The 13,983-nt window shown below is 37.7% G+C and overlaps 1 protein-coding gene across 2 annotated transcripts in view; it reads left to right on the forward strand.

Moving 5' to 3' along the window:
- LOC128987696 (WD repeat-containing protein 37) overlaps positions 1 to 13,983 on the forward strand; it is a 49,615-nt gene that overhangs the window by 14,878 nt on the left and 20,754 nt on the right. For both annotated transcript variants that reach the window (XM_054408694.1, XM_054408686.1), the window contains exon 3: positions 13,387 to 13,457. In XM_054408694.1, the coding sequence (XP_054264669.1) occupies positions 13,387 to 13,457 (71 nt within the window). The remainder of the gene's footprint in view (positions 1 to 13,386; positions 13,458 to 13,983) is intronic.

Here is a 13,983-nt window from a genome sequence, read left to right on the forward strand (position 1 = left end):
AAGTAGGCCATGCCCAATTGGAGACCAAGCCGTATGCCAAATACCTTGGTGTTATGATCGACAGCAAAATGTCTTTCGGCGAGCAGATAAAGCGAACTGTTGACAAAGCCGCTAAGGGAGTTGTTGCCCTTAGTAGGCTTATGCCAAACGTCGGCGGCCCCCGCTCCTGCAAACGCCGCGTACTGATGTCTGCCGTCCAATCAGTACTCTTGTACGGCGCTGAAATCTGGGCCCACGTGCTGGAGAGGCGTGTCTTCCGTGACAGGCTCTCCCGTGTTCAGCGTCGAGGTGCCTTGCGAGTTGCTTCCGCTTACCGCACAGTTTCCGAGCCTGCAGTCATGGTGATTGCCAGTGTCATCCCCGTCTTTCATCTCGCGAGGGAGCGACAGGCGATCTACCGCAGGAGACCTGAAGTAGATAGAGAGACTGCTGCCAGAGAAGAACGCAACCGCAGTTTCGACTGCTGGCAGCGTGAATGGGAAGCCGAGTCTCGGGGACGTTGGACCGCCAGGCTCATTCCTAGCATCCGACCATGGGTGGAACGGGAGCATGGTGAGGTTGGGTACTACTTGACTCAATTTTTTTCGGGTCACGGGTACTTTCGGGCCTTTTTGCACAGAATGGGGAAGGCTGCCAGCTCGGACTGTATGTACTGTCCAGGCATTGCAGACACGGCTGAGCATACCTTCTTCTTCTGCGACAGGTGGCATGTCCGCCGAGCCTCCTTGATCTCCGAGATCGGCGTCGACATTACTCCCGACAACATCGTTGGAGCTATGATACAGGGGGAAGGAAACTGGAACTGTGTAAAGCAGTTCGTTGAAGCCATACTTCGGGATAAGAAGGTCGACCTCGATCGGCCTTAGTTTTCTGAGGAAACCAGAAGGAAAGCCCTAGGGGCGTAGTATAAAAGGCCTAGCCCGAAGTAATGTGCGAAACAGTTCCAGGCTAGTGTCCTAGGAGACGAGGGGGTTTTTTAGCCGGTAGTCCGGGGACAATGAGCCCGCGGGAGTCCGGCACTACTGAGTGGCCATTGAGCACCTCAGTGTGCGTAAATGCATTTTCACCTCCTCCCCATAAAAAAAAAAAAAAAAAAAATGTATTTTTAAGTATAAACCTTTTAATTTGATACCTACCAAACTTGACCTCTGCTGCTATTAATTGACTGTATGGACTATTAATTAACAGCTGTGTCTAAGGATTACGTCGGCCTTAGTCACTAACAGGACAACAAGATCGCTCCACTCATCACACACTCATCTCCATTCATACTTGGCTTAAAATGCATACATTTGTATGGTCGCCATTTCAAAAACAGGTAAAATAGTATTACAATTATATAAGAATTTTGTCTTAGTCTTTGTGGTCCATCCCTCTTAAGGGATAGAAAAGTGATAATAACTTTTCAACCATACTGTATAACGCCAACACGAAAGTTTTCCGTTGAACTCCTCCGCATTTCTTAGGCGATTTTGACCATTCATGTCTCATTAGAGAGAGCGTGTCATGTAAATTTGCAGACCAACCTTACATTTTTATATCCCTTGGGCTCAGTCCCAGCGGCTCATGTTATGAACCCATGTTATGCCTATGAAGAACATATTGATTTATTTACATTAGGATCAGCCCAATTAATTGCTGTTATGCAATTCAAGGAAATAATGTAGGCTACATTATTAACATGTTACTGATTTGTTTTAAATACTATATTTACTATTTCAATTTGGGTTTGCTGGATAATTTAATCCATTTTATCAAACAATAAAAAATAATGGACAAAGTACTATATTTCATGAGCAATCATTGAAAGGACCGATTGAAGTCCTCGTCAACCAAAAGAATGCCGACTAAAGCAAATAAAATTGAGACGAACATGTAATGCACAAAATCAGATGGTTCTTAAGTATGTGAAAAAATGTATCGCTATTCAAAAACAGACGGAAAACTTGTAAACATATTCGTGACAACGGGTGTAACCATGTAACATGGCTACATTATCAATGACAAACGTGGACAACCTTATACGAGTGTGAGTAAGTCCGAAAACAACTCTAAAAAACAATAAGCAATAAATTGCAAGAACCGTTGCGCCGTTGCTTATATCACTGGGTATACACGTATCCACTGACGTGTATACTCAATGCTTATATCGAACTGTTATATGTACATCGTGAGTTGTTCCATTAGTTGTTCCATTTAGTTGTGTGTCCATTAGTATAATATTTTAGTTGACTCTTTTAAAGTCGGCGGAAATTGTGACTGTTATTACCCTTGAAATAATGTTTGTGTAGTACTTTGCAATCCTACTAGTGATGTAAAATACCCGGGTATTTAAAACTCGGGGTAAATACCCTGGGTATTTACCCGGGTAAATACCCAAAATCCATAAATACCCGGGTATTTTGGGTATTTATGAAATCGATTGAAATTCATATATATTTACCCCTAAATATGTTATTGTAATCATTACATGATAAATTAGGATAGTCTATAACACCTTTTACAGTAACTTGAAGCTTTGCTAGTACCTTTTATTTTATGATTTAGCACTTTTTTTAATAATACATAAAGTTTCTAAATAAGCATGGGGTTTTGTGTCTTAAATCGAGTAACATTAGTTAAATTTAACTTACTAAAAAATAGTATATTAAAAAAGGCTGTGGCTATTTCAATTTTTATCATTGAGAATGCTAGATAGAGAATGCTAGAAACTAAACACTCCCTATGAAATGAAATCAAGACAACACCTCATCAGAGAAATAGTGAACCTAAACCTACTTTTACTGTTATTGAAATGAAATGAAATGTGTTTATTGTCTTGTGAATTTATACAAATTATTGACAATGTCCGAGAAACTGCTAAAACTAGCATAGTCAGTTAATGAATACAATATACAATATTTACAAGAATACTACACACAAGGAGACATGTTACAATACATACTTTAATATTACAACCAAATAATCTTGTTGTTCAGAAAAATGCAAGGCATTTAGAATAATTTATGCTATTAAATTATGATAGTTAAAATTTTTATTGTATAAATAGCTTGGAAGGCTAGACAGACCTAAGGCCTGATTGACATAGGCAGAATGGCAGAATACTAAAAGTACCTAGGTAATTAAACTTTTCTGTGTTACCACTTAGTTGGAAACAATAATATAGGCCTATTTGGATAAACCTACTAAAAAAATGTATCTCCTTTTTGAATGATTTATTGTGCTATAGAATCAAATGTTTTGTATCACAAGTTTATGAAATTAGTTTTTTTTTATTTTGATACCACTGATACCAACAAAAGATCTAGAACAAAAATACCTATTATTAAAACCTGCCATCCTACAGATTGAATTTTAATTTTTCCTAAGTTGTTGAAACATAGGCCACTACTAGGCCTATTATTTTTCTTCACTTTAAATAAAATAAATTCATCTATCTATCATAGAAAATAAAAAATCATAAGTAGTCAGGACCAGTGCAACCATGCGACCTGGGTATTTATGGCGATTATACCCAGAAGTAAAGTGCTAGTAGTGACCATATGAAATTTTGTTTAACACATTTTATCATCATTTTACTATCCTTACAGGGTAATAATTCAAAAAAAACATCTCAATCTTCTCTAACTTTAATAAAAATTATAAATACCCAGTTTTTAGGTATTTACCCGGGCCTGGGGTAAATACCCGGGTAAAAACCCAATTTATATTTACCTACCCACTGGGTATTTACCCGGCCCACATCACTAAATCCTACCAATGCTTATAGAATCATACGATTACAATTTTCTGGTTAGAATATGTCGCATAGAGTGGTGACTACTGTATATTTTTGGTTTGCTTGTAAAACAGGATCAACAAAGATTTTCCATCGACTTAAACAATACGATACTCCCAAATCGTTCATTGCAATAACAAAATATCACACAGTTTGATGAATATTTGTGTGTAAACCACATACAGTACACCTGTATTCTATCTATTTTACCTTTTATTTTTCCAAGACTTTATAGAAAATCACACATTACGTGATCGGTGAAGAAAGGCTGTATCCCATGTGTTATATAGGTAAAGAAGACAAGGGCGGTCCTAGACATATATTTTGGGGGGGTCACCGGGGGCCTGGGGGGTATGGAATACCCCCCAAAAAGGAGGGGGGTCCTGGGGTTCCCCCCGGGAAAAATATATAAATAAATAAATATAGGCTATACAGGGTGATCAACTCAAGGAGGCCACCATTGGGATATCGGAAACGGTAAGAATTAGAGAAAACTCAAAATGGAAGACATTCCTTTATTTTTTGTGGCAGTTAAAAATATGATTTTAATTTTTTTTTAATTCAGCCACCATTTTCCAAAATGGCGGCCAAATTTGAAATTTCTTATTGAACCCTATATGTTATCATGTTTTCGGATAGAATAGGCAATTTAAAAACTTTTTTATCCGTGAAATTTTTTCGATAAACCCACTCGTCTAGGAGTTACCGCCTATGGAAAAATGACTTCCGGTGTACATATTACATCATGTAGCTCCTAAACAAGTAAGTTTATAGCAAAAATGCGTGGAGTAAAAAAGTCTTACAATTGCATCCACATTCCAAAAAGACCATAAAATTCATAAAAAATATGAATTATATTATTTAAGAAATGGCAGCAAACTTGAAAAGTGGAAAACTTATTTTATTTATTTATTTATTTTATAGTCTTTAAGGAATGTAGATGCAATTCTAAGACTAATTTACTTTTTGCAATTTTGCTCTAAACTTACTCGTTTAGGAGCTACATGATGTAAAATGTACACCGGAAGTCATTTTCCCATAGGCTGTACTCCTAAACGAGTGGGTTAATCGAAAAGGGCCAAGGCTAAAAAAGTTTTGAAATTGCATATTCTATCCGAAAACATGATAAAAAAACTAAAATCATATTTTTAACTGACACAAAAAATAAAGGAATGTCCCCCATTTAATGTTTTCTCTAATTCTTACCGTTTCCGATTTCCCAATGGTGGCCTCCTTGAGTTGATCACCCTGTATATATGAATTTGAACGGATGATGTTTTTGGCCTCTAGGGAGCTCAAAACGAAAAATGAAATCGGTCCCGGGTCCAGGTGTTACCATAAGTACTACGGTAATAGCTTATTTCCTATATGGGAAATTCTCCAAAAACCTAATAGTTATAAAGAACAATATTACATTCAACTAGCTGTTAGTTAAAACAAATTATATGTGACTAAAACAAATCGATGATTACAAAGATTCCTTTAAAAAATAATTTGAACATCCTTTTATTTTACTATGCATATTTAATAGATGAGTGAACGAAGTGAACGAATCTATGTATCCTGTATAGCGGAGTCGGTGAAAAGTTGTCCGCTTGTCTGTGAGTCTGTGAGTCCGTGAGTCCGTGAGTGTGTTCGCGTTAAAAACTCAAGAACCGTTGCACTTATAGCGTTCAAATTTTGCACAAATAATTATGACACCAGTGGGAAGACCTCATTAAAATTCTAGACGATTCCGTTCAGTAGTAATTATAAAAACCTTAAAAATATTTTTAAATTTGTCCCATAAGAATAACATTAGGAGCTATCTTCTTCTTCTTCTTATTTGTTTACGTTTTGCGACCAACAATTTTGTTGTCTACTTAAGACAGAGAGAACGACTTTTACTCTAAGCTATTTAATTCATGGAGTAAACAGTTTGGCGTCTATGAATGTATATCATTATAATTTCACAGATTTCAGAATAATGTTGTTTAAGTTAATTAAATTTCACAACTTTCTGAATAATAAATTGAACTTTACAATATTAATCGGCAGTTATATACCGTTTATGTTCAGTATTAAAATTTTGTTTTATTACTCTGAGGTAATACTAAAATTCTATGCGAAGGGGGGGGGGACAGGTCTACGACGTAGAGAGTGGTAAAGGAAGCGGAAAAGGTGAGCAGTGCGGAGTGTGGAAATCCTTTGTGACTGCAACTTTGAGTGCTACTGCTTGCGCATGCTGCTTAATCAAGTACGGGGCCCATCAAGCTTCCAAGATCTTAAAACAGTGGGTGGACAAGAACATGCTACATTTAGAAAAGCCTGTGAGGCACGTGGACTTTTAGAAAGTGACGACCATTGGGACGCTACCATGGATGAAGCCGTGCTGTGCCGATCACCAGCGAAAGTCAGAGAGTTGTTTGCAGTTATAGTAAGTACTTGCGGTCTCTCAAATCCACTTCAACTGTGGGACAAGTACAAGGTTGCATTATCAGAAGATATAGCTCATAGACTCCAAGGTACGCACATAGAATTGATAGTTAATGAGGCTTTAAAGTTAACAGAGAACAAAATAACTAATTTATCAGGGATGAAAATGACAGACTTCGGTTTGCCCACTCCAGAACAAAGGGGAGAATTGTCAAGCGATGTTGTAAGAGAACTGAATTACGATGCCGTTGCCTTAGATATCTTTGTCAATGATATGGAGCCACGTTTGCTTCCCGAACAAAGGCACGTTTATGATGTAATTATACAGCATGTAAATAGTAGTAATGGGGGACTCTTCTTTCTGGACGCACCAGGGGGTACTGGTAAAACATTTGTGTTAAACCTACTGCTCGCCCGACTTCGCAAGGACAGGAACATAGCCCTGGCTGTGGCTTCCTCGGGAATCGCTGCAACGTTGTTGAACGGTGGACGGACAGCACATTCTACTTTTAAATTGCCATTAAATCTAGCAAGCCAAGAGACCCCTACATGCAACATAAGTAAAAATAGCAACCGCGGTGCTCTCCTGCAACAGTGCAAGTTAATTGTGTGGGACGAGTGCACTATGTCGCACAAGCACGCCTTAGAGGCTTTGAACTACAGCCTGCAAGATATACGCAGCAACCAATCTCTAATGGGAGGTGTTGTAGTTCTGCTCGCTGGTGACTTCAGACAGACACTGCCCGTTATTGAGAGGGGGACACCGGCGGATGAGATGAATGCATGTCTAAAGGCGTCTCAACTGTGGTCCAAGGTAATAAAGCTCCAGCTTACATGTAACATGCGTGTCCAGCTTTTCAACGATTTGGAGTCAGGTGCCTATGCGTCTAAGCTTCTGAAAATAGGAGAGGGTCTCCTAAAAACAGACACAGATGGAAAAATCGAATTTACCAATGATTTTTGTCATCCAGTGACAACAGAGGATGAACTTATTGCTCACGTTTATCCAAACATACAAAGGAATATAAGCAACGAAGAATGGTTATGCGAGAGGGCAGTTCTATCTCCAACAAATGAGTCTGTCAACAACATCAACAAACATATATTGGCAATGTTAGCAGGGGAGTCAAGAATATACACGTCAATAGACACTGTGATGAGCAGTGACGACAGTCCCACTTACCCTGTAGAATTTCTAAACTCATTGGAACTAACAGGCGTGCCTTCCCATAAACTCGAGCTAAAAGTTGGCGTACCAGTTCTGCTGATGCGCAACCTTGATGCACCAAGATTGTGCAATGGCACTAGGCTTCGAGTCACAGAGCTAGGAAGAAACATAGTGCATGCCACTATTCTGACTGGAACAGCTAAAGGAGAAAGCGTTTTGATTCCAAGAATCCCGATTATTCCTAATAATCTGCCATTCCAGTTTAGGAGGCTACAGTTCCCGATAAAGGTGGCATTTACGATGACAGTCAATAAGTCACAGGGACAAACGCTGAGAGTTGCAGGGATTCATTTGGGAACACCTTGCTTCTCACACGGTCAGCTATATGTCGGTTGTTCAAGAGTGTCAAGTCCCCAAAACCTGCATATACTGGCTGAGAATAACAAATCTTACAATGTTGTATATAGGAATGTATTATTGTAATGAATTTACATCAATACAACATAGATTTTTCCAGTTTAAAAAGGTGTTGTTGTATTGTTATCGTTTTATCTGGAATTTGTTGATGAATTATTCTACAAATTAAAAATAGTATTGTTAAATAAAGAGTTCAATTTGTTAAGATTTATTCGGGTGATTACTTTTCTATTTAATTTAAGATGCTAAGTTTATGTAAGTACATAATATATGGAGTATATCAAGTTCGAATAGAAAAAATATAGGGAATGAGATGCTGGATCTAACAATAAGACAAACAGGTTACGTCGAGCGAAGCCGGCGGGTAACAGCTAGTATCATTATAATTTCACAGATTTCAGAATAATGTTGTTTAAGTTAATTAAATTTCACAACTTTCTGAATAATAAATTGAACTTTACAATATTAATCGGCAGTTATATACCGTTTATGTTCAGTATTAAAATTTTGTTTTATTACTCTGAGGTAATACTAAAATTCTATGCGAAGGGGGGGGGGGGGACAGGTCTACGACGTAGAGAGTGGTAAAGGAAGCGGAAAAGGTGAGCAGTGCGGAGTGTGGAAATCCTTTGTGACTATTAAATTAATACAGTATATTAAGGAACGCGGCAGCGTTCCGCCCCGCCAAGTCCCCCAGCGGTACACAGCTGCTGCAGTGTATATATACATGACGTGACAAAGTGGCTTTTTTACTCGTTTATAGCTCTGAAGAAACAAAAGCTATTAAAATAATTGTTCATCCACTGGATAGGGGCAATCATTCTTGGCAAAATAAAAAAAAGAATTTAAAAAAAGGTTGTGTTTGAGCCAAGAAAAACTAGTTTGAAAATTCACAAATTTTCCGTGTTCTCCTTCTTCTCCTTAAATGTTGACGGACCTACAGCCCAAACCACTGGCTCAATTTTAATGTTTTTTATGTTGTTTGAAAGCCCTTAGCGTGTAGATGTGCCTTTTGAGGGTCACAAGTCGGTGCGTTGACCCATAAACCCTTGGCAAGCCCTCAAAGTACGATTTTGGCCCATTTAAATAACATTGGATTAAAATCAAAACAAAAGAAGGATCAGCTGCGATTAAATCTCAATTAATTTAAAATGTTAGAGAAATTCATAGGATCAGCTGAAAAATTATTTTAAAACTTTTATAAAGTATTTTTTCAGGTATACCGAATGATTTGAGCTACTTACTATATAAAATTACTTAGAGCAGTGATATTCCCCGATACTTTCCATTGAAAAATGCTGTGTACCGATGGTACACTGGTACAGCAGCTCGTCATTTTTAACAGTTTAATACTACTTATCAAAACATATGAAACCTAGGAACTTGAAACTTAGTACTAGTACTAAGGTTAGTTTTAACATTGTTTCTTCATAATATTGCCAAAATTTATTTAACTAAATAAGGTTAGTTTTATGTTTTGATACACTAAAACAAATAAAACAATTGGGAAAATCCGTCTACGTATGTTAAACAAGCAAAAAAGTGAATGTAAAAAGTGATATGTAAATTTAGGATAAAAATGAGTTTTTCAATATTTGTTTTGCCTTATGCTATTTCTAACAAACCTAATCTGTTTGATTACATTTTTACTTCTCTAATAAGGGCTCAATTTACACTAGTCTTTAGATATACGGGTTTAATTATCGGAACACTTATGTAACACCAATGCATTTTATGTGTAGTTGTGCCCTGGTCTATATATAAGAGAAAAGAGGATTTTTATTTTAACTGTTAATTTTCTACAAAAATAAATACAATCTAACAAAAAACCACTAAGTGGTAACACTTCCCCCGCCAAGTCAGCAACCCAAAAAAGACAATAAATCACCACTTTTCCGCCAAGTAAAACAATGTAATGTATGTAAGTTTGGCCACTTGGCGGCAGACTTTTGCTTGATCACTTTAAAAAATACCATAAAATTAGTTCCATTGAGCAAGTATCTCTCCCAATAGTACATTGCTAGATGAGAGCTTATTTTACAAAATTTGACCTTATTTGTGTCACATTTCATAAAATCATAATAGTGATGGTTTTATATCTACTGATTACCTCGAAATTATTATACTTAGTTGGACTAATTAATTAGAGAAGTTGATTTGTGAAATTATCCACCAACGTAACTTTAATGAAAAAAAAACAAGCAAAAGTCTGCCGCCAAGTTGCCAAACTTACATACATTACATTGTTTTACTTGGCGGAAAAGTGGTGATTTATTGTCTTTTTTGGGTTGCTGACTTGGCGGGGGAAGTGTTACCACTTAGTGGTTTTTTGTTAGATCTGTAATACTTAAATGCTATGAAAAGAGAGGGAAACAGGTCTACGATGTAGGAAGTAGTGAAGGAAGTAGTCAAGGCGAGCGCTCCGGAGTGTGGAAAGCTTTTGTGACAGTTATAATAATGTATCTACAATTCTAAAAACGCAATGGGAAGGGAGAGAAACAGGTCCACGACGTAGGAAGTGGTGAAGGAAGTAGTCGAGGCGAGCAGTCCGGAGTGTAGGGACCCTTTGTGACAGTTAGGTTAATGTACCTGCAATACTAAAATGCCATAGGAAGGGAGGGAAACATGTCCACGACGTAGGAAGTGGTGATGGAAGTAGTCAAGGCGAGCAGTCCGGAGTGTAGGGACCCTTTGTGACAGTTAGGTTAATGTACCTGCAATACTAAAATGCCATAGGAAGGGAGGGAAACATGTCCACGACGTAGGAAGTGGTGATGGAAGTAGTCAAGGCGAGCAGTCCGGAGTGTGGGGACCCGTTGTGACAGTTAGATTAATAGATATGCAATAAAAAAATGCTAAAGGAAGGGAGGGAAACAGGTCCACGACGTAGGAAGTGGTGAAGGAAGTAGTCAAGGCGAGCAGTTCGGAGTGTGGGGACCCTTTGTGACAGTAAGGTTAATGTACCTGCAATACTAAAATGCCTTAGGAAGGGAGGGAAACATGTCCACGACGTAGGAAGTGGTGATGGAAGTAGTCAAGGCGAGCATTCCGGAGTGTGGGGACCCTTTGTGACAGTTAGGTTAATGTACCTGCAATACTAAAATGCCATAGGAAGGGAGGGAAACATGTCCACGACGTAGCAAGTGGTGAAGGAAGTAGTCAAGGCGAGCAGTCCGGAGTGTGGGGACCCTTTGTGACAGTTAGATTAATGTACCTGCAATACTAAAATGCCATAGGAAGGGAGGGAAACATGTCCACGACGTAGGAAGTGGTGATGGAAGTAGTCAAGGCGAGCAGTCCGGAGTGTGGGGACCCTTTGGGACAGTTAGGTTAATGTACCTGCAATACTAAAATGCCATTGGAAGGGAGGTAAACATGTCCACGACGTAGGAAGTGGTGATGGAAGTAGTCAAGGCGAGCAGTCCGGAGTGTGGGGACCCTTTGTGACAGTTAGATTTTTGTACCTGCAATACTAAAATGCCATAGGAAGGGAGGGAAACATTTCCACGACGTAGGAAGTGGTGATGGAAGTAGTCAATGCAAGCGGTCCGGAGTGTGGGGACCCTTCATTAGTTAGATAAACATATATTGGATTTTTAATTATTTTTAGATGATATAATTACGATATCGTTGTTTTAAATCATCATTGTAAGCCATACGATATTTTTTTGGAGATTCCTTACATCGTCCTTTGGCAATTAGGTTAAGTTAGATTAGTTCAGTTTGGCTTAGTTTTGTTTATGATAGGCCTCATAACAAATATGGAAATAGGCTTCATTTAATCAAATCCCATGTTGTACAGGAACGATTGATTTACTTCCTATCGATAACTGTTGGAAATCCATTACGTATATTACCAATGACTTTGGTTAATTAATGGATGAGAAGTTAGGATTGTTGTTGACTAAGATTTGGTTGATTTGCCCATACAAATAACATTGTGTTCACCAGTGACACCGGTAAGTAGGCTAGGTGTGGGTGGACTCTTTCATTACTGCGCTCATGTTCACTCATCCCGTTACGCGCAGAATAAGCGTACTACTAGTTAATCTGCCATCCTCATACCTAAGAATTGAATGTATCAATGGTCAGCATTACACATTGTATAAATAAGTCAACTCTAAATATATCTTTAAATTTGTTTCCAAATGCTGAATTTGTGTCACAGATGCTGAATGTTTACAGCTGTTATGTTAAACAAATTATATTGTACTAAAAGCTGGCTTAGAAGGTTAGCGTCGGCTGCTAGACTTTTTAAAAATAAAACTTAATTTCTAAAAAACTGGGACCCTTAATTATAATTATGGCTTTGACATTCCCTAGTTCTCAAAATTATCTTTCTTCCAACACAAAACTAATGAAAATCCATCGTCTGGTTGATTCAGAATCGTGAAAAAAATCCCATTTACGTTTTAATAATATATATGATAGTTTGGACAGGTTTCAACCCTTCCGAGGCGTAATACATTTACACAGTTTATATGTAGACTACATTATAACTCGTAAAATAGTTCTACAATTAAATGGATCTCCTTTTACAAACGTATATAATAACCAGAAATTTTCAGATCGTCCTTGCGTGTATTTTATGCCACAAATTTTGACGAAAGGCTTTTCATTACATAAACTATACCTATTTACAGTGTTGACCAAACAGTTGGCAAGAAGCATTAATAGATAAGCTATGTACCAAATATGATAATTTTAGCTCTATTCTAATTATGACAAAACACGAAGTAACTAAAAGTGAGTTTTGTTGGTGTAGTAAGCGTTGCAGGAGGTCTACTTTACACTGAATCGACGTTCACTTTTATTGCTTTTGATCTTCCGGCACTGTTGACTCAGCGAAACTGAACTTGTATTTTACCTTATTTCGTTATATTAAAACTGCTGTTGCATTAGGTCAAATTCCCAATAAGTCAATTGCTTTAACATAGACCACGTTTTTAGCTCGGACTGTACTATTTGACTTACTGGAACTTTTGATCTACAGACACTGCAAACATTGTAGTTTTTGACCTAGCGGCACAGGTATAAATTATTTGATCTTCCGGGACTGTTGACTTTCAGCAACATTCCCCTGATCAAGAAGTTATTTGCTTATTTATAATAATTTCCCGAATTCCTCTTATCAGAGGAAAAAAACTTTTTTTTAAATATTTCATAAAAAAAAAAAATGGAAATGATTCATCTGGTGGCTACAGTCAGGCATCAGACCTAGTCACGAAAAATAAACTTGGTTGTGAAAAAACGGCGGAATTACAGTAGACTTCCTCTTATCCGGACTCCTCGGGACCGAGGCCAGTCCGGATAACGGGTTTTCCGGTTAAACCGACGTCCCAAAAATCTCGTTAAAACGGACTGTTTTGTGTGATATTCGACTTAAATTTAGTAGAGCATTGTATTTAGACACGTGATCACTGGTCTAAAATCTTTCCCTCGAGATCAGTCGTTTCAGTATTGCCCACTTCCTGCCGATCTAGTCCGGTTAAAAGGTGTCCGGATAAGAGGCAGTCTACTGTATTGGAAACCGGTCCAAGTTATCTATAGATCTGACTTAACTGATTGTACATTAAAAAAAATTTTGACATCGTTTTTTTTCTTGCAGGGGCAGGCTACATGACTTGTTTTCCCAGATTGAAAAGGAGTTTGAGACATTGTACGCTGAAAACATTAGTTGTAAGTAAAAAAATCTCAAGAATTAAAATTAACAGTATTACAGTATTTAACAACAAATTACATGTAAGCTACTTATCGAAAGTTATGTCTTTTACTAAAAGTGTAAAATATGCATATTTTAATAATTAGCTTACAGTTTGTCTGTTTTTTTTTTTTTTTTGAACAGGAATCGGTAACAGTGAAACTATCAGTTGTTTGTAAGGGAATGAATGACCTTGGCACGGTTACTATCTAGCCAACCTTTCATTACTTACGATACGTCCAGAGTGCACTCCGATTCAGATTCAGATTTTTGGCATGTGGTTAATCTGAGTCAGATATTTAGATGTGGCCACAGTAGAAGCAGGAAATACACCACCGGAACTGACTTGGTTAGCAAAGAAGCAAGTCAGTCGTAGTTATGAAATTGTCAGATTAGAATCTATCGGTATTACGTATCTTAATTTTCTAAAGCGTTTTTATGAGGCTCCCAAGACAAATTTTGATCCAATGTTACACCAAGAAATTTTACATGACTGTTAGACAC

Source organism: Macrosteles quadrilineatus, unplaced genomic scaffold, assembly GCF_028750875.1.
Source record: "Macrosteles quadrilineatus isolate MER2022 unplaced genomic scaffold, UCM_ALF_1.0 Scaffold_1__1_contigs__length_201487025, whole genome shotgun sequence".
Classification (NCBI taxonomy): Eukaryota; Metazoa; Arthropoda; class Insecta; order Hemiptera; family Cicadellidae; genus Macrosteles; species Macrosteles quadrilineatus.